Source organism: Egretta garzetta, unplaced genomic scaffold (genome assembly GCF_000687185.1).
Source record: "Egretta garzetta isolate BGI_Z169 unplaced genomic scaffold, ASM68718v1 scaffold322, whole genome shotgun sequence".
Taxonomy (NCBI): domain Eukaryota; kingdom Metazoa; phylum Chordata; class Aves; order Pelecaniformes; family Ardeidae; genus Egretta; species Egretta garzetta.
The window spans coordinates 4,715,996-4,737,872 of NW_009259044.1; the positions used below are offsets into that span (position 1 = coordinate 4,715,996).

Consider the following 21,877-nt stretch of genomic DNA (forward strand, 5'->3'; position numbering starts at 1 on the left):
ATAGCTGCTGTCCTTCAGGCAGGACAGGAAAAATTTCACCTCTGCTGGGTCTTCAAATGTTGCGGAAAACATCCCAGGAGACTTTCCTGACAAAATGAGATTACCTGTTACTGTGGGTTAGTTGCAATTTTATAATCTTGTCTCGAGTAAATAACAGCTTGTCTTGGCGTGTTCCCAGGAGCAGGACAAGGAGACGTGAACTTCTTCCCTGCTCAGTTGTGGGTCAGCAAAATAACCGGAGCTGCCAGTCAGAAGGATCTTGGGATCAAGCTGTTGTCCTCCAAACCCAATGTCACTAACTAATCGCTTGCTGCCTGTAAGGTATCAATGACTATGCACTGGGGTATTTTTTTATTCCTGGCTTTCTCCATCCTCCTGCTGTTTATCTATGAGGAACTTCAGCCAAGCCAACCAAAGCCCCAGTGTTCCAGGGATTAATTCCCAGAAAAAGCTCAGAGAGGAACTATCAGCCGGGAGCTGATTAAATGCATCTGAACTCAGCCCTGTGATACTCCCGGTTGGGTGAGAAAGACTTTGGCTTCATGGAAGTAAGGCTAAGATGAGGCGCTCTGGCCAAAAAGTACAGCCGTGATTGATATTTTAAGTGATGTTTTTTGCTACTTTAGCCTTTGTCCAGCTGCAAGCAGTTAAAGGCAGCTACAGGCTGCTGTTAATAGGTAACAATTTGGCTCTAACTTGAAATCCTTTTAGTGAAATCCTGCAGGAGGTTGGTGATTTTGTAATCTAACTTGAGCCTCTGGGAACTTTTCTCTGCTCTCGTTCCACCCATATACCATGAATGCATCTTCATTAGTCTGTGCGCGTATAGATGTTGTATCTAACATTCATAAGTGCTGGCAGGAATGGAAAATATTTAGCAAGAGGAATTTTACTTCTCTTTTTGCTTGTGGTTTGTTCTTGAACCATCAAACGTATCTTTCAATAAAAATAACTAATGTGTTTATTTTAACCAGAGCTGGGTAAGTAATTTGCATTAAAGAAATTACTCTATTCATCTTTTTTAGATCAGGCACAAGTTGTGATTTTCTCATTTGTACTTACTGTTCAAAAAGATTTACTGAATATTTTTTATGAATGAATTTGTTGGCAATTCATCCACAAACAGTTTGATAAGAGTATTAATTTAAACAATCGATTCTAATAGATTTCATTGTCCAAATATCTTTGATGACTTTGAAAATCTGAAGCTAATTAGTCAAAATCTGAGCTGTTTCTTTTCAACAGGCAAGCTGCCATCTTGCAAGACAACAGCAACTTTAGGGTTTTTTTTCTGTGTTGTCTTGCTATTATAAATTGGAGCTGTGTTCTTCTGCAATATTCTGTATTATTCAGTGGTGCCACTAAAGTTAGTGGGAAATATGTTAGAATTTGTAATGGGATGAGGGTTTTATCCACTGTTTCAGCAAACACACAAGTCATCCAATTCCCTCACTATTGCGCTGGAGGAAGGGGAACTATGGGGCACCAACACAATCAGAGGCTTAGTGTTAAAATATCAAGAGTAAATACTCAGGTAAAATATTTGGCAATATATTGCCAGCTCTAATTTGCACATTTTAAAGGTTGATCTTTCATGTCCCCTCAAGTTCTTTGTTTGCCTGAGTCCCTGGATAAAGCGCATGGAAAGTCAGAGGATATCTTATGTCATCACTATTTGTGTTAATGGCTTAGGAAACCCACAATCCAATCAGTTAAAATAAACAACCCAGTGTAATAGGAGCATAAATCAATGAAGACTTCATTACTGAAACCTTAATGTGTAATCCATCCACCTACAGAGGAAAGGGATACTGAGAGGCAGCAAGACAAAACCAGAGGACCGTCTGATTTAGGCAACCCTGATATTTAAAAAGGTGCTGAGAACAGTAACTCTTCCCAGGGTCAGTAAATTTGGTGGATGCTCATCACTCCCGACAGCCTGCCCCTGACTATTAAGTCACTATGCTAAAAAATGCCAAGTAACTCTTGGGAAGAGAGCTCTGATTGCTCTTTGTTTGCTCTGGGAGACTTGAGACAGCTCAGGAGCGTGGACTAGTGAACAAAGACATGAATTAGCAAGATTAACATATGACTAAATCTATACATGTTACCTAGGAGTAATGTTATTCCGAACTGCTCTGACCCTGCTGCAGACTTTCCTCTTTGCGTGGTCCCTTGAGCCAGTAACACGAATTTGGAGCCCTTCTCTAAGATGAGCGTGGCAATACTTGGTGAACCGAGAGCTACTGGATTTCATTAAAGCCACATATTCTGTTTGTCTTGGCTCTGAAAGAAGCAGTAATCCTATCATAGCGAGCCTTTTGATTTCAACACAGTTCATAAAAGGGCTGAACTTTTATGTTCAGTGCAGAGATCTCTGCTTGTTGAGTTAATGCAGTAACGAATAGGAACAGCAGGCTCTCGCTCTGGGCATGGGCCAGCTCTGAGATGGGGATGATACAAGCACTTTTCCTGTGGATTTTAGTGAATAACAAAAGTAAGGTGAGGCTTTGGAAAGGCGGCAGCGCTCACAGACCCTCCTCCCCTGAGTCCCCCGTTTCAGAAGTGATTCACTGCCTGTTTGCTCCAATCTTTCATCCTTGCCTGACTCCTCTTTCTTCCTTCTCCTTCCCCTGACCACACCTTGTTCTTTTGTCTCATTCCCCTGCTGATACCCTTGTGCCTGTTGCTCACTTACGCCAGCATGAAACGTGTACTGAGCAGTTAAAGTTTGGTAGTGCTGGTAACCGACCAAAATCAGTATGATGGGAATTCTGGTTTTCAGAGATTTGGAGTTTGGTTTTGATAATAACAATGATAAATAAAGAAATTGAAGAATACATAATTTTAAGGTTACAGAAGTTAGGAAACAGCAGCACTAATGTAGATATTGTATGCAGAAGGTGGCACATATAATTTGTCAATACAGAAGGAGGTTTGGTTGAAGGGAGCTGCTGAGCATCCTACCCGAATTCTGTGACAGAGGTGGAAACCTGATTCTCCAGGCTGTGGGGACTGACCATTTCCCCCCTTCATTCACGGGTCTCCCTCAATGCATACCCCTCCCGACTAGAACAAAGGCGGAGGAGGTATGAGATGCAGCTCCCTAATTAGCTACACAACCCTCAGCACCTTGTCAGCTTGTGCTGTGACTTTAGCAGGGATCCATTGGGGGAAGAAATGTCCATTTGCATTAATAGTCATTATTACAGATCTGAATTAGATCTCCCTAATATTCTTTTTGTAGAGTTTCTTTTTGCAGAGTTTCTTTTTGCTAGGTGTTACTTCTCAATTCCTTGTCTTAAATATTCAGCTGCATAATGTTAAGTGTGTCAGAGAATGGTTGAATCAATTTGGCTGGTAAAATGTCCAGAATACCTACTAGTAGGTTAAGTTTCTGAATGACTTCAACATTCAGAAATATAGGAGCCATATATTTATAAGATATTATCCTATTGTAATAATTTAATGGGAGATAAAATGATTCCATTAGACTTTATGGGATCCTGAGGTTCTTCAGGACCAAGGCTACACAGATGCAAGTTTTCTATTATATTGGAAATTTGTATTGTGTTGTATTGTATCTGTATGGAAATCGAGAGATCTAGACCTTAACCCAAATCCCTCACACAGCAATACAGACCGGTGATTAATTCTTCAGTGTCAGCAGTGAAATCTGGTTGGAGAGGGATTGAAGAAGGGGTCTAAGTGTATCACACAGATGGATGGTAGATATCATGGGTTTCCTTCTCCTCAAGTACAGTATATCTTATTTGCTCTAGTGCAGTATTTAAAGTGAAACTAAAGAAGACTGTGTGATGTCAAGGTGTGGTGGTTACCTGTTCTTGACTAAAAATAAGTTTAGGGCACTTTTCTGCCCCCCAAATTCCAGGCTTCCATGTGGCTGAAGTTGCAAAGCTGCAAAGAGAGCAGAATTTTCTTGTAAATGAGATTAATATAATTTAAAGATATTCTTCTTCAACAGCCAGTAATAAGGTATGCTGTCATGGAAAACTACCCCACATTTAACATTTCTGTGTGATAGTTTCCTCAACTTTGAGGTAGCCAGACCAAGCCAAAAAAGAAAGATGTAATTTAGAATCCAGATGTAAATTCAGCAGAAATGCTACTGTGTATTAAATATTGTGTAGTATGATCAGTAGGTCTGTCAGAGGCTTTTAAAATGTGTTAGCAACATGGTTCCCTTTATTTACTGGCCAGAAGGCACAAAAAGTAGCCAGAAAGGATCTCAGTGCCTCTGTGCTTCGTGACCTACTGCAGCCCTGTGTAGCATGAAGTTGACTGTTCTGAACTGATCCCTAAATCCAGTGTGTTTCCATTTCAGAGCTCCTGCGACAAGGATGCCATCCTGAATATTCTCAGTGTCCTCACTGACTTGCTCTCTCTGGGTAAGGATGCAAAGCTCCGGGGCAATGCCTGTGGACTAGGGGCAGAAAAGGGGTCCTCAAATAGGTCAGAGAATTCATACCTGCATAAACTTGGCCAGGTGCTTGTAAGGTGAAGAAAACATGAATTGTATCTATAGACCAGCAGTCCTTACTCCTGTGTTTGGAAAACTGAGCTTTATCAGTAAGTTAAAGAAAAAAAAAAGACCCAGAGAGAGTGTCTGGGTCTTTTTTTTTTTTTTAGTTCAAAAGATGCCTATGAGTTTCAAAGTATTTTGTAAATCTTGGCAGTCCACCACTGGAAATGTTCACCAGTGCCGTTGGAAAGAGGGCTGTGAGACAGGGAGAGAAGCCCCAATTCCCAGAGCACAGGGACTCTAACAGAGAGTTCAGCATCTCCCCAGAAGGCACCTCCACCTCAGGTTGCAGGGAAGGCATGTTGCTGCACGTGCCCAAGCCTTGTGAAAAAATAAGTGAATTGGCAAAAGAACTGAAAAATAAAAAAAAGTTTCTTTTCCTTGCTGCTCCACCTCAGAAATGTCTTTTGCTAAACAATTCTCAACCCAGCTGAGCTGCTAGGCTGCGGGAGCTGCATTTGCGAGTGCTGGAGCCTTCTGTGTTCCCCACTCCTCAGAGCCCTGCTGCAGGCACAGCCGGTCCAGCTGGGCCTCTCTTTTGAATCCCTGCAGTGCTGTTCCTCAGGTAGATGGAAGGATTGCCTACATGGAGGATAGGAGGTACTGTCTCCCCTCCAGGAGCTGAACTTGTGCTTGTGGCTTCCTCCAAGCACGGAGCCTGACCTTGCTGCTGAAGTCGCCCATGGATCAATGTTTGTTGACACAGTATGGCTCACAGGATTAGCATGTGGTTTCTTTGGAGACCTAGATTTGTTTCAAAGCTGTCTCCAAAGCTTCCCTAGGATTCCTTTTCATTTGGCAGAAGCCCGTTGCAGCTTTAGTCCTTTGCTTGTTTAATTTCCAGTATCTAAGAAAAGATCACTGAGCCTTCTGCTCCTTTGAAACCTGTTGGTGTCTCTGCTTATCCCTCTCTGCTGCATTTCAATGCACAGTGAAAAACTGGTGCAGGATGTGGGTCTCTAAAGTTAATGACTGCTGGAGCAAGAGGCAGAAGAGTGCATAGTTTCACCATGCAGCCATTAGCCGTGTCTCCAGGCCAGGAACACCTGAGATCCATGGTCAATTCTGCAAATGCCCTTGGGTTTATAGCAATAAAACACCATTGAAAGGCCATGGGAGCTTTGTGTGCTCCATGTGGGGTGAGGGTTTGCAATAGCTGTGGCCTAGGGAAGGGGTGTTCTGAGCAGAGTCTCTCCTCTTTTCCCCAGGGACTGTCCGGAGAATTCACTACGTCATCAGCAAAGGGTGCAGTGAGGCATTGCTCCAGGCTCTCACCACTGCTGCCCAGACCGAGCCACTCGACCACAGCGTCCTCTTGCCCCTGCTTCGCCTGCTGGCCAGGGTTGGCCAACGAGGTACTGCTGAGCAGGGGGACACTTCTTGGATTGGGGGGGGTCAAAACACTGGGATATGCCTGCTAGACACATCCTGTGAGTTGTTTATTTTTGGGGTGTGCCACTTGTTTGAAGTTTGGCGGGGTAGAGATCCTGCAATAAGGCAGGGAGGGCGTTCATGTGTATTAAGCTGCTTCTTACATAGGTTTCATCCATATTCTGCCTTGGGTTGGCCTTGTGGCTGAAATCCCCCCCAGAAGAAATTTTATTCTGTACAGGTATGAGGGTCTGCATGTGGAAGGTCAGGCAATGGATGATGTGGATGATGGTCCATCTACACCAGAGGTGTTCCCCAAGTCAGAAAGGCCTACCCTCCCCATATCATGACCACCTCCACAAGGAAGAAAAGACAGGTTATAGTTGTAGGTGACTCCCTTCTGAGGTGAACAGAGGGGCCAATATGGCAGACAGACCCTCCTTTTGGGGAAGTCTACGGCATCCCTGAGCAGTGATGTTAAGGACATCACTAAGAAACTTCCTAGCCTAGTGCGATAGGGCAAGGAGTAATGTTTTTAGACTAAAAGAGGGTAGATTCAGACTAGATGTAAGGAAGAAATTTTTTATGATGAGGGTGGTGAAACCCTGGAACGGGTTGCCCAGAGAGGTTGTAGATGCCCCATCGCCAGAAACATTCAGGGTCAGGCTGGATGGGGCTCAGCATTCTGATCTAGCTGATCTCCTTGCTCATTGCAGAGGGTAGGACTAGATGACCTTTAACAGTCCCTTCCAACCCAACCCACTCTATGATTCTATGGTTTGTATATGGTGACTTTAAGTAAATGCTAAGTTTTCCTATTTTCCATGAGAACAATACTGATCTAACTCATTGATACATTTGAATGCCTTTGTGATGAGATCTTGAGTTATAAGATTTGGTGCAAATATGTTTATCAGCACTGCTTGCAGAGACCTTGTCTTTTTAGTAGTTTGATTCTTATTTGTTTTTCACAGATAGGAAGTTTGGGCTGAAAGTGCAGAAGGCAGAAGCAACTGATATAATACTGAGCTTGGCAAGAAGAAACCTGGGCCACCACCTGCACCTCACCCACTGCCTCTGGGTCCTGCGGGTTTGTGCTTCTAATGGTGAGTGCCTGGATTTTCCTCTTTTTCTCAGTGTGACAACAGCCAGAGTTCTTTTTTAGTAATTTCAGCGCAAAGAAACATAATTCCTTATTCAGGTTAGTGCCTGCATGCAGCATTAATATACAGAATCAGGCATAAAGGCCAGAATGACCCTAGATAGAGGTGCTTCCCAAGGGGCCTATACAGCCTTTATGGTGTATTTCATCTGTGGCCTATGAAAATAAAGGTGCTGTAGTGAAAAATATTCATGGCAATGATCTCCTATTCTAGAATATAGACAGTCAACTCCTTTGCTCTGAGACTTAGGTACCTGAAGTCTCTATGCAGTTCCCATTACCATAATAGCCAAATGTCTCACTGTTGTTGATTGTATTGATCCTCTAAGCAGCTCCATGAGGAAGGAAAATACAGGTCGAGAAACAGAGGGAGGTGGAAATCAGTTGCTTGTTCAAGGTCCCTGAGGAAGTACATATTAGATACTGGTCTTCTCTCTAGTATCTCTCTCTGTGCACTCTTCCCCACTTCTCTTGCTTGGCAATGCCCTCATAATTAAATGATTCGAGCAATGGGATTTCCAGTATTCTCTCCCAGGATCATTACAGATTCATACAGGTTTTCCCTGCTATAAAGCACTGAGTCTGTCAGCACAAATTTCCCTTTGCTCACTCTAACCCTTTCTTCTCCTTCCCCCCATCCCTCACCCAGCAGATAATTCTCGACAGCCATCCTGTCTGCAGTCTGCTATGTGCATCCTAAGATTTAGCACTCCTGGCACCCAGCCCCACAGGTCCCTTCTATCTGTACAGGAGCTAGCTTCATTCAATGGGCTTTCTCAGGCAAGCGGCCAAGCCTCAACATTCAACCCCTCTCCCTGTGATAAGCAGTATTTGAAAGGCTGAGTGTGACTGAAAATGCAGCCAAGGCCAGAAGCTGAAACGTGCCTTTATTTGGGTTTCACAGCTGTGTAGTGACCCTGTGCTGCCTCCCACCCAAAATGATGACCTACACACTTCCCTCCTCCCTGCTTCAGTGCACCTGCATCCCAGTTCAGCTGCAGTTTTTGCAGAGGTTTTAGGATGCACACTGCAACCTGGCCTCCTTTCTCTTCATGTCAGAGCCCAGGACCTGGCCTCTGCTCCTTTGCTGGAGCATCTCTGTTACTCTCCAGGTTGCTCCAGCATTCTCCAGATGTGCTTCCCCCTTCCACAAGTAACTTCGACGTTGTGGGATCTGTGGCCCAGCTGGGAAGCTGCAGGGGAGGTTAGGTGAATGTCTGTGTGGATGTGGTACCAAACTAAGAGGTTACATTCTCCCAAGCTTAAAAATTATTTTTATGGAGTAGAACTAAAGATGATCCAGAAGCATATAAAACTCTGAGAGTGCTTAGGTATGAAAGCAGAAAAGATGACTCCTTGTCACAATCTCATGCACCAGTTCTTTGCTCTGGGTTGCTCCCGTCACAACCTCTGCCACCAGTCATGTGTGGCAGCCCACGTCCCCCTCGGGGGCAGGATAAGTTCAAGCAGCCTCGTCCACCACCCTGTCTCTAATGAATTACCAGCTAGTGTGAAAGTCGCTGGCAAGCCTTGCAAAGCTTTCCATCACACAACTTGGTGGGGACATGGTGGGGCTGCAGGAGATGATGGGCCCTCTGGCAGCTCTCTGATGGCCACTGCGAGATATTTACAAAACAGCCAAAACCCAGCAGTGGGCAGGCAGCCAGGTCTCCCTCTGGCTGCTGTTGATTACTGATCCTTTCACCCTGTTCGCTTGCATTTAATGTTTCAGGGCTGTATTTGTGCCTTCTTTATACAGAGATCCTGCCTCATAGTAGGGAGGTCTGGCTAAACACCTAATTTATGCATCGGGCATTTTTGGAATCAATTGTAAAATCTATCTGTAAAAGCTCCTAGTGAGTTTGCAAGCAAAGGATTAAAGGTAAAATTGGCCTAGCTGGAATTAAGCTGCATTCAGAAGCACTCCTCCCCCCCAAAACCCCACTTCCATACTGCTGAATATTAGCACAGAAAGAAAACTCTGCCCTCCATGCCGCTGTGAAATAAATTGTCCTCATGGAGTTGCCTGTGGGAAATGTGGGATGAATTTGAGCCGTGTCATTTTGCTGGGAGATGACCCTATTTAACGATGAATTGTTCTCTGGGGAGTACAATATTTACAGGAAAAGGGGCTTTGGGGACCTCAGGGAAGAACTGCAGGACTGCTTTTGTGTCTGATCTTGGCACAGGTTGTGTCCACAGGCAGCTTTGTGCTTCAGTGGCTGTGTTTGTAAAATGACCTGTGAAGTCCAGTTGGGAGCCCAGAGAAATTTGCTCATAGCCCCAGGGGCAGCTACTCCCTTCTCCGCATCGCCCCGAAACACAATGTGTCAGACCGCCTGCTTCAGATCTGACTGCTTTTCTCTTTTATTGACTTAGTTACCACAGGAACTACACTTGGCATCAATGGAGCCATGGAGCTGCTTTTCAAAGTCATCACCCCCTACAGCAAGAGGCACGTCAGGACAGTCAGGTAGGCAGTAGCCCCAAGGGAACTCATCTTTCGGGGACAGCAAGAAATAAAATTTTGGTTCCACTTGAAGAGGCAAAGAAATCAGAAATGGATGCACAATTTCCACTCACTTTAAATCTGCAGGGTTTTTTAAGAGGCAGAAATAGTTCCCTGAAGGACATGTTAATGCTGTGATTCATCATATGATTCATGCTGGTGGCCATTTATTTGTAATGAACCCTATACAGTGATGGCAGTTTGATTGCAAGGTAACGTCCTTCATTTCCCAGTCAGGACTGGATTTTGAGAAAGCATGTGCTGGCAGCAGACAAACCTCTCCTGCCTGCCCCTTAGCAAGAACCTGCTGCCACCACTGACCTGTGGGTAGGTTCAGTGGAATCATGCTAGTGCTGCCTCATCCTCCTTTTGCAGACAGTTGTGATCAGCTCATCATGACATTTTTGAAGTATGACAGTTCTTACTAGTATTAATCTCGGACTGTTTTTAAGCCCATCACATATATCTCAAATAGGTTTTTTTGGAAGACAGCAAGTCCATTTTGTATCTCCATCTTCATGCTGAACATTAGTCCTCAAGTTGTCCATTCTGGCCACTTCCTCAGATGCCTTTCAAGACAAACTTTGTAATGTGGAAAACATCCACAGAAAGACATAACACATTTCTGTGGCTTGCTCATGACAAATAGGAGGAAGAATATATTGTCATGAGCTGTGCCCACATGATCACCTTTGCTTAAGCAACACAGAACCTGCCAGTTCTCCTGCTTAGACATACAATGCCTTGTGGAACGTATCGCCCCTACTTGTTCATGCACATCGCAGCAAGGTCAATTTTGGCTTCTGCATGGACCTGACATGGGTGCTGTTCATGGCTGGTGATTACTGAGAAGTAGCTTTAGGTTGAGCATTGAGTGTAGGTAAGGAGTGGATGGACAGACATGGCACAACAGTTTGACCACTGCTTGTTGAGCTGTGGTTGAAGTGGGGCCCAGTCACTCTGCATGAAGGCACCAGTAAATAACGTCCATCGTGCCGTTACCATCAAAGACTTATACCAGTTCTCCCAATATCGCCAGTTACACAGTACATTGCATGGGAAGGAATTTGAACTAATTTCCACTAGCCACAAGTGATGAACTTGCACGTCAACACATGGTACTGTAGTTTACAAAATGCAGCATTCTTCCAGTTCTTCCGCCTACGTGCCTGGGGCTATAAAGAAAATGTGAACATTTTGCTTTGCTAAATAAGATACTGAGTGGGTCCAGCAGATGCACAACTTCCTGCAGCTGCCTTGTTAGTGGAAGCTAACTCACGTTTGCCTGCGTTTTTGGCTTTCTAGTATAGTGCTAAGTACCTGCAAATGCTTCACAGCTTCAGTTGTCTCTTAGCCAGAGTACCTGTAATTCCTCCATGTGGTCTGTCCAAAAGTGTGATATCAGGATGTCTCCTACGCAGAGGTTTGGATATTACCCAACTCAAAAAATATTATTGCTAGGATATCATTCCTAGGATACCTGAGCACCCTCCAAGATTCCCCGCAGACCTCATGTTATAACTTTAATCTTTAAGATTCAGGGAGCCTGAAGAACTGTTTTGTGTTTGACAGCGGAGCCCAGGATGAGTTAGACGCAGAGTTGGGCTTGACTTCTGAGGCAACCAGAAGTGATTGATTTGCTTAACTAAGTAAGCAAATTCCACTCAATTCCCTGGTTTCCTTCCTATAGAAGCATTGGCCGTGATTAGACCAGTGCTAAGTCTACTTCTGTGATAGCCTCATAGGTCAGGATCTGTGTGTAATGGCCCTTGGGCCTGTATCAGTTCTCTGTTAAGCAATAGGACTGCCTGCACAAAAGCTTTTTAAACGATTTTTGTGCAAAGCTGCGTTTTCCATTTGCTATTTCCTCTGAGGGAAGTGGAAAATTTGGTATCTGTCACACATTTCTAGCCTGGGTTTTTGGTGAGATTCATTTGGAGATGCAGTTAGTGCTGCTGAGGGTTGCTGTAATGTAGGCTGTGAAGTAGTCCAGAATACTCACTTCTAAGCAGAAAAGGAAAAAACCCACTCCCTTTGTTTTCAACAATTCCAGATTGTCAATGTGCAATATTTGCATTTTTCTTCCTTTTAGCTGATGTACAAGAATTGCTTTGAACTCTTCTGTGAACCTTTTTCTCCATTTGGGAGACACACACACAATAGAAAATGCAAACTCAAAATTTCCCTCAATAAGATTCCAGTGTTATTGCTAATAAGCCATTTTATTTATTGCTGAAAAGCTTGGATTTATTTTCCCTTTAAAAAAAGGTATCTTATACATTAGTTGTTGTTTAGCTGAGCTCCCTCATTGCTAGTTCAGTTTCCTAATTTCCTTTTTTTCCTAAAATATTTGTGCTCTTCTTAAAACATATTTGTATGAGTGTGCAAACGGAGGATAAAATCTTTCTGGGGACCAAGCTCACAGAGAAAGGTAATTTGGCTTCCACCTACACTTGGTTTAACGGGCAAGATCCATAAATCAGCTGAAGCCTGGTAGCCACTCAGCTGGCCTGCCTAGGGCTCAAAGCTGCTTGTTTCATTTAATAACTAGGAGCAGCTGAGAAGGTCAATGGCTCAGTGGAGACAGTCTGTTTTACATCAGAAGAAGCACATAAACCTGTTTTGTTTTAAGAAATGCTTGCAACCTATTTAAGGCACTAGTTTCTTATTCTTCAGTGGGGAATGTGCTTGCTTGCAGTCCATTTGGAAATACTGCTCTCACTGGGGAGAGTGGCTTCAAGAGATGTTGTTGACAAGAATTGAGGTCCTGAGACCAGAAGTCCAGACTGTAGGGTGGGTTACAGATCTTCTTTCCTAGCATTAGCAAATGCCTGGGATAGCTATAGTCTGAAAATCCCAGGCATCTTTACGGTCCATCAGAAAATGGAGGTGTGTATGTGTGAAAATGTCCTTCTATTTTTTTTGTTTTTGAGCTGCTCTACTTAAAAACTTGTAGGCTGACTGGGGGAGGAAGCTTTTGGATGGGTTTTCTGGGAGAAAGAATAAAAAGGGGTCATGTGCTTTGTCTAGTTCAGCATGTGCTCCTAGTCATCTGACACTGGTGTAGCTCTTCCCAAAGTTGCTGTGGCTATGCTGAAATCTGGAGTGGGTTATTTTGGTGTAGTTAGTTGGTCACAAAACCATCTGCTTCTTTTTGGGTATTGGTATGGAACTTGAAGAGAATGCTAGTCTGTAACCTGCCTACAGAGGAAAACTCCAATGTCCTCCCAGCAAGGCTCTGATCCTCCCTTTGTATTTGCCCTTGATACCTTCTCTCCACTTCATAACTATGTGCCACCATGATTTGCCTTGCTGCTGGGAAGGAACAGCCGGCAACTGTGGGGGCTGAGATTACCCTTGTTCTTTGATCTGCTGCCAGGAATGCAGCACTGAAAATGCACCACTTCTCTTGTGGATACACCCGCATTCTCCTGTCCTGGGCAGCAGCAGGACCAAGGTCACTTTAAGAATCTGCCCTGGAGAGTGCACTGTGAGAGCTATTTATTTAGCCAGCTAAGATGTGGAAACAAGATACATAGTTCTATTTATTTTTCCCAGTGGCAAAGCTCTGGGTTATTTAGAAATAGTCTCCCATGCTCCAATTGACCTTCTCTGGGTGTATGCCAGGTAGCTCTGATTCCCCTGAGACTGTGACTCATGGACTTTATTGGTCTTAGTTAGGCATTTGAGTTCTTCAGGTTGCTGGTGCCATAACTGTGTGGATCTGTCCAGGTCTACCCATATTTGAAGTAAAAGCCACATAGAAAAAATTCAAAACTTGTTGAGGTTTCAAGAACTCTTGAGTTAAGCACTATGAAATCTGAGTGAGATGGAGGCTCTAGACTGTCTTTCCCATCTCTCATGATGCTGTGCTGCAGAGAAAGTTTTCCGATACCTTTTATAGGGGCAGTTTAAAATAATGCCAGATGATGTTCTGTTTTTCTCAGTTCTGTTTATGTCGGTAGCTGGGATATCTGATATGAGCGTGTGTGGGACGTTCAAATCTTTACTCCATCAACACCTTCTCTACTGCAACATCCCTGATGACCCACAGAGTGCAATGACCCCTGCTCCTTTCACCTTCCACATTACTTATTCCCTGAGTGTTCCATATCTTCTACCCTTCTCCTACTTTACAGTGTCCCTTTCCACCCCCTTGCTCGTTTTCCCAATTTACTTGTTCTGAGAGATATTTGGATGCGTTGTGGGCAGATGGATGTGGAATGCGATGGTGGAAGATATTTTCTCTCTAGACAATCAGGAGCTGGGTCTCTTCTGCATGACTGTCTCCAGGTGGCCAAGCATCAGGTATCCTCCCCAGGCTGCTGGCACGTCAGGCCAATGGCTTTGGAGGATGCACGTTGTCTGTGGTTACATGTTGTGCAGGCCTCAAGTTGAAGGTAGATTATCAAAGTGAGTGAAAACAAAAACCCAGAGCTTATGATTCTTTCATATGAGGAAGAACTGTGTTTCAGAAAATGGCAAATGATGGTGTGACTTGTGTCTGAGTTGTTCCCTCCATTACATTATGTTTTTCTGTTGTTAAAAGGTTGGCGGGCAGTCTTATTTCTGTAGTTTTATTAAAAGCAATTTAGAGAGTGTTTTAAAATGTCTTTGTTCCTCAGAGCTCTTTGAGTACGTCTATTTGCCACACTGAGAAGAGCTGGCTAATGGTAAGTGATCGGATAAACCTCATATGAGATTGCAACAAGAATGAGTATTCATCAGAATTAAAAACTCCCGTTCTGTGAATACTCACTTTCCACTTTTAATTAAGTAGTCAAAGTTTACTGGAACAGCCTAGTGCAGAAAGCCAAGTTTTGTGAATAAAGAAGGTCTGGGAACAGAGCCAAATTAATTCAGTAGAAAATGTGACATGCAGAAACTATCTGCCATTGCTCATGTCCAGCATTGCCTACTTCTGACATTTGATCACAATTCTTCTTACCTTTGGTGCTTATTGGATGGTCCCAGCTCCTCATACACTTGTCAGTAATCTCCCTTTCCATTAAAGAAAGGAAATCCTCTCATGTAACTCTATTCCATCTGAGGTGGATATCTGGACTCCTTGCATACTAAAGGAAGAACCTGTATATTTTAATTTTTTTTTTTGCCTCTAGAAACTTGAGGTGGATTGGAAGTGCTTCTTTCTGTCTGCTGACTGGTGGATGAGTCTGGAGTGGGCAACTTGGAAGTAGCATGATGGGCATTTAAGGTTGGGTCAGGTAGATGGTTGCTGAGAGAGATTTGGAAAATGCAGTTCCTCCCAACTAGTGTAAGGATTCAAAGCCCATGAGGAAATGAGAACACCATGTCTTGTCTTTAGCGATGTGTTCTCAGGGGTGATTTGAGGTAGGGAGTGACTCATGAATCTGAAATGTGCAAGAATAATGATGACATCATTGCTATGGTCAGAAGGCGATTCCTTTATCACCTACTTCTGTCACAATGCGAGCTGAGAGGAAGGTTTTTACTGGAGTACTGAAAGCAGAGCTCATGCAAGTGAGGAGAGGAATGTCAAGGTGATCAAGAGAGCACATCTAAAGCTAAAAGCCCAAATCTGATGGGCCCATATTTAATCAGACATTGTGTCAGATTGACCAAGGAGAATACAAAAGCCCTGGAAATGCTGAAGATGTAAATTAAGAGGCTGTATATTGCTTCAGAATAGGCTTTGAAAATTTATTACTCTTACATTACTCTGCTTTTCTATAAAAAATGGGATTTTTTTTTTTTTTTGGCACACAATTAAGATTCTGTTTTCCCATCTTGGAACTGTTGCTTCTGATGCAAGATAAAATGTAAGTCCATAGTGTTGAAAAGTGACCAAGTTGCCACATCAACACGTGCTTGTAGAGGTGATCTCCTGTGAGCTTAACAACAGAAAAATCAGAACAGCAGTGGGCTGTGTCTGTTAGACGAAAAGAGAGAAGGCATGTAGCAGGGACGATCTGACTCCTAGAATTATGTATTCTGTTAAGAATGGTGGAGGGACATGTGGAAGAGATCCATTTGCAAATATGTCCTAGACCCAGTACAGGCAGTTAGAGTTTCCTCAGCTTAATCCTGGGTAACTTCTTGCTGGTAGCCCGCCATATACATTTGCTGCAATTCCATCTCCTGGGTTGTCCTAAACTTTCAGCTGCTCTCCACTTGAACAGAACATGTTGCATGGCCACTGCCAGACAATATTTTGAGAATGAGAAGAAACTCCACACACCAACATGGCGATTAGTGTCTCTGCAATCTGATATGGTAGCTGTTGCAATTGGTTCTTTTTGAGGAATGCTCCACATTAAAACTTTATGCCTCTGTTTATTTGGCGACAATTCCTGATAGGAGATCAAAAGCAAATCATCCTTAATTCCTCTTGTTAGTCTGTGTTTTGCCATTAATTGTGTTGAGCAGTTTGGATATTTAATTGGAAACTAACACATGATTCCATTGGAATGTGGTCGGAATTAATCAATGCTTAGTGCTTGCTTATTCTCTAATTGCTTTTTGGTTCATTTGATCCCTGTAGAAAATTCACAGGAGAGGCTGAAATTTCTTTTGAGCTATGTCACAACTAGATGACATGCTTCCCATCTGGCCTTGATCTACGTGGGATTTAGCCTAGAATTCCGGCTAAATAAAACTGGTAAATACTATTTTGAATGAGATCATGCCAGCAACAAGGGAAAAAGGGTTGTATTTATAATTCTTGTTTATATCAAATGTCTTTTCAACTTGACTAATATCTCAGATAACATGGAGCAGAGATGGGTACATCACTGAGATAAGTAAATAAACCTCAGTGCTCAAATTTAATGCAATGAGCCATTGTAATAGAAGAAATTATCTTGGAGCCAAAGGTGTCCCAGTTCTATGCAGTTTCTTCTCCTCTGTTCTTTTTACGGTCTGCATGGTTTCTCTCAAAGAATGACCTGTTCTAATATTAATAATAAGTTATAAAATCTCATTTCAGACTGATGGTATCTCAGTGCTGCTTTGCAGAGTAAATAGAGTTGCATTGCAGAATTATACTTTACTGGCATTGTACCGTTAATAGTAGCAGAAGAGAGAAATTGAAAAATTAAGAGGTAGAGGCAAGGGAGAAAAGAGATGCTTTCAGATGAGATTTGAAAATAGATGAAGAATTGATGAGGCAGAGAGCAATACCATACACCAAGGTTGTTCCAGATGGCCAAAGATGTTGCATACAGAAACCCTGGTGCCATCTCTTGGTAGCCTCTGGTATGGCAAGATTAAGTGCAGATACACCTACCTCTTGACACAAAAAATTGGCGAATTAACACTATATAAAGAGAAATCCAGTTCTAAGCTTAACTTGATATGTCATGGGAAGGGAGGAACTGGTTTATGAATGGACCCACTTAGTGAGGCTTTTACTTTGAAAGATATGTTTGCTTTTTTCTTTTAGGTCTAGCTTGTGTTTTACTTCTACTTCAGGTAGAAGGAATAGTTTGAAAAAGCAGCAGTGCTTTCATCTAAAGGCCTTTCTTTGCTTGTCCATTATTTCTTTCCTTTTGGTGAGCTAGCAGGTTATATTTGGAAAGCTGGTATGAGGGCAAGTTGCTCCTGTTCTCAAGTTCTTGACTTTTCACACCCAGTGGCTATGGCAGATGCAATTCATGGCTGACCTCACATGATGGTTTTGGTATGTCTATACTGCAGGCAACTCTGTGCTCACTGGGTGGGAGACTCTCTCTGCCCTAGCTTTAATTTACTTCATTCTGCTAACAACTGCTAAGGCTTGCAGCAGAGCCTCCAGCGTGGGTTACCCAAGCTTCTTGGGACATATTATCCAGTCTGGGAGTATTATTCATGTTGCCATATCTGCCTCACTGTTGGTCTTTGTGATACCTAGGTTAAAACTAACACTTGGGTCCCTCACTGCATTGCAATTGCATTGTGTCTTAGAAATTTTGAGGCCTATCTCCCACATATGCATCTTGGTGTTTCCCACAGTTAAATGAATTATCAATGTTAATCACAGAATTGCAAGGGTTGGAAGGGACCTCAGGAGATCACCCAGTCCAACCCCCCTGCTAAAGCAGGCTCACCCAGAGCATGTTACACAGGACTTTGTCCAGGCGGGCTTTGAATATCTCCAGAGAAGGAGATTCCACAACCCCCCTGGGCAGCCTGTTCCAGTGCTCTGTCACCCTCAAAGTGAAGAAGTTTTTCCTCATATTCAACTGAAACCTCTTATGTCTCAGTTTGTAGCCATTGCCCCTTGTCCTGTCGCTGGGTATGATAGTTTCACAGAAGAACAGGTCAAGCTTAATGTGTACCGGGTATGGTACCAAGCATTTTGTAAATAACACAGAAGGAACAGAGTGGAATAAACAAAAATAACAAGATGAGAACAGAGCTAGGAGGATTACAAAATATTTTTAAGTCTAGGAAGAAATGAAGGTTTGGAATGATTTCGGGCTGTTGACGGGTTATCTGAGGTGAGTGGGCAAGCTGCTCCTGATCTGCAGAGAGAAGGCTTTCACCAGTGGTGGTAGGGCTATAAGAGTAAAGAAGGGAGAAGAAAAAACATCTCTCATGTCTGAAGTGCTAAGGTGAGACATGATGTGTTGCTGTGGGCAAGTCACCTGAGATCAGACTTTTCATATGTTCAGTGCATACACTTAAAACTGTAACTTCCTAATGCCTTCCTAAGGGTAGTGAGGGTATGGTCAGTCGTGTCTGAGGTGTTCAGTGAGGGCTGAGGTGGGGGGAAATTAGAAAGGGGAGAGAAAAGCAGTAGTGAGTGTTTGATGGGTTTCATGCTCTGGCACGATGCAGTTGAAGTGGACCGTGGAGTGAATGCGGAGCTGGCAGAGCAAGGAGAGGGTTGAGTAACATGGTTATGTGACCTTGTAAGCATGTTTGAGGGGGATGTTAAGTGCCAAAGCTTTCGGAAAGCATCAGCCAGCCAGCCCTGGGGGACTGGGACTGGAGGAAAGGGATTTCTAAGCAAAGGCTACCTGAATCTTCTTGTAGAGGTGATGCCCAGGTGCCCACCCTGCCTGTTTGCCTGCATCCATTTTCCTGAGTCAAGGAGACAAGGAAAGAATCCCCTTGGAAACCACTGAGTTGGGTAATGACGTGGATCTCCCATAGAGGCCAGAGAGTGAGTAGATAAAGCTGAGGGCGCTCCTTGTGTGTCAGCGCACATGAGAGCCCAGGAATCTCCTCTCCTTTGCCTTTCACTTGATGTATTGCCATTTCTCCTCCCACCCAGAAGCCTGTTATCCTTATGAAGTGGGTAGAAAGCAGCTGTGAAATCCTCCCCACGAGCTTTCAGTCCAAAGGTAGACAAGGGAAACTTTGTGGAAATGACAATGAAAGGAAGCCTCGGTGCAGAGCTTCTACAGCAACAATTTTTCACAGTGCTGGCCCTGAGAAGGTGCTGTCCCTGGGAAGGTGCTGTCCCCACAAGGAAAACATCCCTAAGCATTTCCTGGGGTTGCTGTGGCTTTTTTCCATCTCCACCAATGCTGGTAATGCTGGCAGGTGGAGAAGTGTAAGCCCATCTCTAGAACTGTCAGTGGTTTTAAAGCACAACAGTGATTAGACCTGTCCTGAGCAGAGTTACATGACAGGGTGTCAAAGCCCTTAGCAACAACCTTTCTGTGCTAGGATTCCCTGTCCCGATAGCACTGTCAGAGCTGCACCAGCTGTAGCAGCAGTGGGGTAGCTGGCTTTAGCAATCCAAAGGCAACACAACTGACTCTGTTCCAATGGGCAGGAGAGAGAGCTCTAAAGTCTTCACTGTCTCTTCCAGGCTCTTTTGGGTAGTTCTTGAACACTGATTACAGAGAACAAAAGAGAAGTCTTAAATACTAGAGTACTTGCCGAGCGTGGGTGAAACCAGTTTTGTAACAGCAGCGCTACAGATGCAGTACGGGTCTTTGGCTTGCTAACGCCAGCAGGGCTCTTCTCGGTCTCTTTATCTTCAGGGCAATACTTGGAATCGCAGCAATGCCAGTAAAATCTGTAAATAAACCCAGAGTTGAGCTGCTCTGGAATGTGTTCAGAGACAGGGCTTGGAGCGTGGAGGGGAGAACCTGAAAAATTGAGGAAGTGGCTGGTGAGGAAGAACAGGGCTGCTGGCTCCTAATGTGGCTGCAGCTCTGGGGCTGGGAATGGAAACTCCCACTGGAGTGTAAACCTTGGAAAGGTCATGGCTCTGAGACGGAGCATTTACCGTTAGCCTGCAGCAACAGCTAGATTATTGCAGAAGAAAAAAGAAAATCATCCCAGATCTTTGGCACATCTATTCCATGTGTGTGTTTCTTCTCCTGTGCTAAATGGATATAATTTGAGCTTTGAGTAGAGCGTAGGACATACAATGCAATGGCACAGCAGGTGTCTACTCAAAAGCTTCATTTCCTTCTTGGTTTGCATTGTTGTTTTAAATCACACTTACATATTTGTGGCTATTCCAGCTTTTGCCCCCTTCCAGATTTTTCTGTGTAGGAAAAGAAAAACCCAAGGGCATGTGGAAGAACCATCCTGATATTGCTCATAGTTTTTACTGTGCTTTTAAATTATTTATCCCCATTGTTTCTTTCTTGTATTTACAGCTCAAGTTCTACCAGCCTTGGCTTTGATTTGGTCTGTTTTCAAATCCCAGAGTTTGGCTTGATTATATCAGATGGAAGCTTTCCAATGAAAGGAGAGAGGAAAAAGGTTTACTAATTTCTATTACTTAGACTTCTGCAAATTACTGCTTCAAAAATCCCTGCAGTTATTCCAGTGTACCACTGCAGATTTCAAACAGCAGGTATCGCCGGAATCTGACCTGGTATTTGCTACATTTTGGCTTGTTACTAACTTTTTCTCATTTCTAAATCCTCTAGCTAAATGTTGTTAAGTACAAGTACCAGCACTAAGATGTGACCAGATTACTGCTTAATTAGGAATGATACATGCGTAACTGAAAAAATTCATTAGTCTGTGCTTGGCTGGCTCAGCCACAACAGCCAGATGCTGGCTTTCAACCAGCCTGGCAAGCTCTGTGATGGTGTAGCAACTCTATGTTGCACTCGAGGCTAGTGTACACTGCCTGCTCTCCGATCTCTGCTTGTAGATGTGAGGATGAAACCCAAGGCTGTGCCCCTCGTACTGCTGTCATCCTGCCCATCCTCCCAAAGTCTTAATGCATCCTGCATGTTGAATCTCAGTTACCAGCTGGGCAAAGTGCTATATGGAAGGCAACATGGATGATCTATAGACAATACTATTTCTCTGACTCTTGGGTATACTACTAAAGTAAACATACTTTCTCAGGACCCCTACCCATGCCATTGCCATTGCAAACATAGAATCATAGGATCGTTTAGGTTGGAAAGACCTTTAAGATCATTAAGTCCAACCGTTAACCTAACCCTGCCATCCTACCACTAAGCCATGGCCCTAAGCACCTTGTCTGCCCATATTTTAAATACCTCCAGGGATGGGGACTCTACCACCTCCCTGGACAGCCCATTCCAGAGCCTGACAACCCTTTCTGTGAAGAAGTTTTTCCTAATGTCTACCTAAACCTGCCCTGGTGCAACTTCAGACCATTTCCCCTCATCCTATTGCCTGTTACCAGGAAGAAGAGGCCAACCCCCATCTCACTACAGCCTCCTTTCAGGCAGTTGTAGAGGATGATAAGGTCTCCCCTCAGCCTCCTCTTCTCCAGACGAAACAACCCTGGCTCCCTCAGCTGCTCCTCATAAGCCTTGTGCTCCAGACCCCTCACCAGCTTTGTTGCTCTCCTCTGGACATGCTCCAGATGCATACACAATCTTGTATAGCTCATTGTTGTTCTTTGAAATGCTAAATATCTTGAGGCACTGTGGTTGCAGAAAGCCTCATCTCTGACCTGCAGCCTGTAGGTTGCCTTCCCTGCGGTAAGATGTTCTACTTCTGTCCTGCCTGAGCTGCAGAGATGAGGACAAGACAAGGACACATTCACAGCAGGTGTCGGAGCGGTGGTGCCTCTGCTGCTGTTTGAGGCTGTGGCTTCTTGTGACGGTGGCTCAGCCTACTTGCACAGACAGCTTCTGCAGAAGCAGCATCCTCATTTGCAACATCTATCCTATTTAGCTTGAAGCTGATCACATGTCCTCAGATGACTCTTCTGCCTTTCCTATCACAGCTTGGAGATCTTATGTCCAGCTGCAGGGCACTGTGAAAGCTGTTTGCTTTCCACACTTTGGCTCTTCTTCTTGCAAAGACGTAGCTCTGTGTGTATACTATACAACACAGCAGTATCCCCATTTTGCCCTCTCACCTGTCAAGTAAA

General features: G+C 43.9%; 1 protein-coding gene across 1 annotated transcript in view; it reads left to right on the forward strand.

Annotated features, from left to right (window-relative positions):
- The window catches only part of AGBL1 (ATP/GTP binding protein like 1), a 293,048-nt gene that overhangs the window by 16,251 nt on the left and 254,920 nt on the right, over nucleotides 1-21,877 (forward strand). Inside the window, exons 2-5 of the mRNA XM_009635035.1 lie at nucleotides 4,346-4,409; nucleotides 5,752-5,898; nucleotides 6,889-7,020; nucleotides 9,456-9,549. Of these exons, the coding sequence (XP_009633330.1) occupies nucleotides 4,346-4,409; nucleotides 5,752-5,898; nucleotides 6,889-7,020; nucleotides 9,456-9,549 (437 nt within the window). The remainder of the gene's footprint in view (nucleotides 1-4,345; nucleotides 4,410-5,751; nucleotides 5,899-6,888; nucleotides 7,021-9,455; nucleotides 9,550-21,877) is intronic.